At 55.5% G+C, this 5,000-nt stretch overlaps 1 protein-coding gene across 1 annotated transcript in view; it reads right to left on the minus strand.

Moving 5' to 3' along the window:
* Positions 1 to 5,000, minus strand: part of LOC311315712 (myomegalin-like) — a gene marked incomplete at both ends in the record, with an annotated part of 59,560 nt that overhangs the window by 54,556 nt on the left and 4 nt on the right. The window contains 4 exons of the mRNA XM_084446417.1: positions 446 to 538; positions 1,484 to 1,603; positions 1,819 to 1,956; positions 3,706 to 5,000. The exon at positions 3,706 to 5,000 is cut by the window's right edge and continues 4 nt beyond it. Of these exons, the coding sequence (XP_084302543.1) occupies positions 446 to 538; positions 1,484 to 1,603; positions 1,819 to 1,956; positions 3,706 to 5,000 (1,646 nt within the window). The remainder of the gene's footprint in view (positions 1 to 445; positions 539 to 1,483; positions 1,604 to 1,818; positions 1,957 to 3,705) is intronic.

The following is a 5,000-nucleotide window of genomic DNA, read 5'->3' on the forward strand; positions in this document are numbered from 1 at the left end:
GAGTGTGTGTATGCGTGCAAGTGAGTGTGTGTTGGGCCTCATTGTGTGTATGTGCGTGTGTTTGTGTCAGGTCTCAACTGTGTGTGTGTGTGTGTGTGTCAGATCTCACCCGTGTGTGTGTGTGTGTGCGTGTGTGTGAGTGTGTGTGTGTGTATGCGTGCAAGTGAGTGTGTGTTGGGCCTCATTGTGTGTATGTGCGTGTGTTTGTGTCAGGTCTCAACTGTGTGTGTGTGTGTGTGTCAGATCTCACCCGTGTGTGTGTGTGTGTATGTGTGCATGTGTGTGCCAGATCTCCTCTTTGTGTGTGTGTGTGTGTGTGTGTGTGTTTGGTCTCACCTGTGTGTGTCAGGTCTCACTTGAGTGTGTGTGTGTGTGTGTGCTAGGTCTCACCTGTGTGTGTGTCAGAACTCATTTGTGTGTGTGTGTGTGTGTGTTTGTGTCTCACCTGTGTGTGTGTTAGCTGGTTGCGGTGGGCAATCTCTCTCAGTTTCCCCAGCGTGGCATTCTGGCCCTCGATCAGCTGGTACAGCTCCTGGGCCTGGAGGGACACAGGTCGGGTCACTACTAGGGCTCCGTATCCTCCCTGACCTCACTAGGGCTCCGTATCCTCCCTGACCTCACTAGGGCTCCGTATCCTCCCTGACCTCACTAGGGCTCCGTATCCTCCCTGACCTCACTAGGGCTCCGTATCCTCCCTGACCTCACTAGGGCTCCGTATCCTCCCTGACCTCACTAGGGCTCCGTATCCTCCCTGACCTCACTAGGGCTCCGTATCCTCCCTGACCTCACTAGGGCTCCGTATCCTCCCTGACCTCACTAGGGCTCCGTATCCTCCCTGACCTCACTAGGGCTCCGTATCCTCCCTGACCTCACTAGGGCTCCGTATCCTCCCTGACCTCACTAGGGCTCCGTATTCTATCTGACCTCACTAGGGCTCTGTATCCTATCTGACCTCACTAGGGCTCCGTATCCTCCCTGACCTCACTAGGGCTCCGTATTCTATCTGACCTCACTAGGGCTCTGTATCCTATCTGACCTCACTAGGGCTCCGTATCCTTCCTGCCTTCGTCAGCTAGATGGCTAACAGTTAGCTCAATAGCTGTCAAACTGATGATTCAGATGATCAGAATGATAATATTACTAATGTGTTAGCTACTGTAGCTAGCTAAATGATATGAACTAGCTACTGGCAGTAGATAGCTAAATTTATAAGCTAGAGTGTTAGCTACATAGCTATCTAGCTCTAATTTTTGCTAGATAGCTACTCTAGCACACCAGACTAATGGGTTTAAAATCTTCCAAGCATCCACAGGAAAAAGCATATATTAAAAGATCGATCTCGGGATTCATGAATCGATTATAATGAAGATTGATTTTGAATCGTAAAATATTTTTTTTAAACCCAGCCCTATTACTTACACACACTCACACACACCCACACGCCGACACAAAGACAGAGACGTACTCATATTCACACACACACCTCGCTGTCCTTGGTGCTGACGGACTCGGTCAGGCTTTGGATGGTTCTCTCCTGGTTCTGGGCCGCCTGCTGGATGGACCTCAGCTCCACCTCCATCTCATTCAGCTTCTCCTGCAGCTTCTACAGAGAGAGAGAGAGAGAGAGAGAGAGTACCGTGTTGACTGTGGAGTTCAGATATCGTTTGACTGATGTTTCATCCCAGGTCCAGAGGTCCTTCACGACAGGACTACAGAGCATCACTATACAAAATCTCAAGGATGTGACATCACTATGGGACCACTGATGACGTCACTATGAGACCACTGACGATGTCATGCGGTTGGGGCGGCGCCCACCGTGTTGTTGGCTTCGCTGTGGTGGATCTTGGTGTGCAGGGACCGGACCTGCAGCTGGGCCTTCCTCAGCTCGCTGGCACACTGGCCCGCGGCACACTCGTACTGGACCAGCTGGTTCTGCTGCTCCTCCATCAGGGTCTGGAGGGGCGGGCGGGCGCACACACACACACACACACACACACAGACACACACGCACTCACACACACACACAGGCACACACACACACACACGTGTGCACACACACACACACACACACACACACACACACACACACACACACACACACACACACACACACACACAGGCACATGGTATGTCAGCATATTTTTTGCATATTTTTTGCTGAACATGTGAAGTATTGTGCGTGTTCCTGTGTGTGTGTTGTTTCTCCTGATGTCAGGAACTATTATCTAATATTTTGTTACGCTGCTCGTGTTCATCATCTATTTATGGGCGTAGCCTGCAAGGCGTGTGTGTGTGTGTATGCGTGCTCGTGTGTGAACTGTATCATAACCTAAAGATAGGAGCTACACAAAGCACTTCAGACACCTCTTACTGTAAGACTTTGTGTAGCTCTTATCTTTATGTAATAACTGCATCATGTGACCAGTCACATTCTGGATGACTATGGGCTTAGAATAGGAAGAATAGGAAGATTGATCTAGAAACACACACACACCACTTGCCACATACACACACATAAACACACACATACACCTACACATACACACAAAGGTACTCCTCTCAAAAAACAGTTAACTGTCCATTAGAATGGGCCCATACATAGAGAATGGCCAGTAGCAGCATGCTGTAGCCTTTGGGAGCGAATGTTTCACACAGACTCCCCTGTCCTACATGAACACACGCCAAACTAACCTCACTAACACACCATCAATGAAGCCTTTTAAGTGGGGCTGAGCCCGCTGTGATGTGCTGCAGCCAACCAGCATTGAGACAGAGGGGTGGTCCGGCCCCCAGGGCATGCTGGGAAAATAGGCCGATGCGCCACGTCTCCCCATGGCTAACCTAGTTTACATAGGGAGGCACTGCTCCGGACGCAATCACGCACGCACACACACACACACACACACACACACACGGAGGCACACACACACACACACACACACACACACACTGTGAGCTTAAACCCAGGTCTGTAGCGTTAGTCTGTGAGAGTCTGAAGGTGTGTGATGGGGAGTCAGAACATTCTCTCACTGCCTCAAGGCAACAGGACTATTGTTGTGATATATGTAAGTCATTGTACGACAGGGTCGGACGTGACAGCGCAAGAACACACCTAACATGAAGAAATTGATACCTGACTGTATTAAGTCATATTTCCATATCTATATTTGGTTTGTACAGTAGGAGCAAGGAGGACTATTTCAGTTCATCGCTGACTAGAGCTGATGGCTGGATGGCTGGACAGTACCATGCTAATGCTAATGTGGCTATGGCAGGCCAACCACAGCTGCTACACACTCACTCACACATGGCCAGCTGGGTACTAAACACAAACACACACAGGTTTTGAGGTCATGACACACACCTGTGTGGTCATGCGATGTGCTCTTACACACACAGACAATGTGCGCACACACACACACATGTTCACGTGGCGTGGACATGTAAAGAATAGTGCTGATCTGCAGGCACATCCTCTGGTCTAAGGACAAGCGGCTGAAGCCAGGATTTGGGTGATTGACAGCTGGATTAACCAACTAATCGACCAGGATACAGGAGGGATTCTTAACTAAAGCCAGCCAATGCTCTGTGTTGACTAGAGAACTCCTCAAGCCTTCTCCCTGGAGTTGTGAACATGGCCGATAGAAACTTCCTAGAGCAGGCCTGAACCCATGTTCTGGAACGTTCCCCCCTCCTGACTACCTGGTGAGGGCGTGGCGGAGGGCACTCCGCATACACATCGTGCCACAGCTCCTCCATCTCAGCTATATCCAGACCACTGTTGCCAAGCCCAACGTCTAGCCTGATCGAGGGTGCCTCCAGCTCGGGCACGGTGCCGTGGGTCTCCCCCTCTTCCTCCAGACCTCCATACGACCCCCCCAGGAGCGGGAGGGGGAAGCCCGGGCCGGGAGCCCCGTCGCTGGGTCTGTGTCTGAGCAGCACCGGGAGCCGGCTCCCCCTGGGGCTGAGCACGGGCCGGTACACGGAGCAGTTCTGCGCCAGGCTGAGGGCCAGGGAGAGGCGGGAGGCCCGGCCCGACAACCACCCCGCCGGACCTCCCGGGTTCTCCTCCAAGAGCGAGTCAGAGACCGGGTCCTCCGGCGCCTCCTGGGGGAGGCCGAGCCCCGCCTCTCCGTCCCCGGCCGCCCGGGCGCACTCCCCCGCCGCGTCCAGGGACTCCAGGGAGGGGCTGGAGCTGTCCCAGGTGCGCTGGCTGTCCGAGGCCCGGGACGCGGGCTGGGACCCGGGGACCAGCGTGAGCGAGGAGGCCGGCTCCTCCTCCTCCTCCTCGCCCCTCCCTACCCACCCCGCGCCGTTCCTGCCCGCCAGGCTGGTCGAGTACCTGGTGGACGGCCTACAGGAAGTGCTCCGCGCCAGCTTCCTGGGGACCTTGCACACGGCCTCGTAGTCGGAGTCGGCCACGTGCAGCACGGCGCAGCCCCGGCACCTCCGCGGCGCCCCGCACCCCCCCGCACACCGCTGCGCCCCGGCCTCGGGCCCCGCCCCCGCCGGACACTGGGGGTGGTGATGGCGTTCGACCACCTCCAGCCCCTCCTCCGCCCAGGACTCATACAGAGAGTACACCAGGTCCTCCTGGAGCAGAGCGCAGTACTTGGCGTGCGTCAGACCCGACATGTCCACCACGCCCTCCACCGGCCCCCCTCTGGGCGCCGCCTCCTCCCCGTTGGTCCTCCGGTAGAGGCCGGCGAGGCACTGGGTCAGGCGGAGCTTCTCCTGGAGCAGCCGCTGCAGCCTCGCGAGGGACAGCGCCTCCACGCGCGCCATCACCGTGTCGAAGAGGAACACGCGCTGCAGCATGAAGGAGCACTTGGAGCAGGCGAACTCGGCGCGCCCATCGCGAGTCACCTCGCGGCCCAGCGCGTGCGACAGCACCACCTGCAGGTTGAGCTTGGCGGCCGGGTGGAAGATCCAGCGTCGCTGGTTACCGCAGAGCTCGCGGCCGCAGATACGACACGCCTCCTTCATCCTGGCCTCTA

The sequence above is a fragment of the Borostomias antarcticus genome (assembly GCF_949987555.1).
Source record: "Borostomias antarcticus genome assembly, chromosome: 12".
NCBI lineage: Eukaryota > Metazoa > Chordata > Actinopteri > Stomiiformes > Stomiidae > Borostomias > Borostomias antarcticus.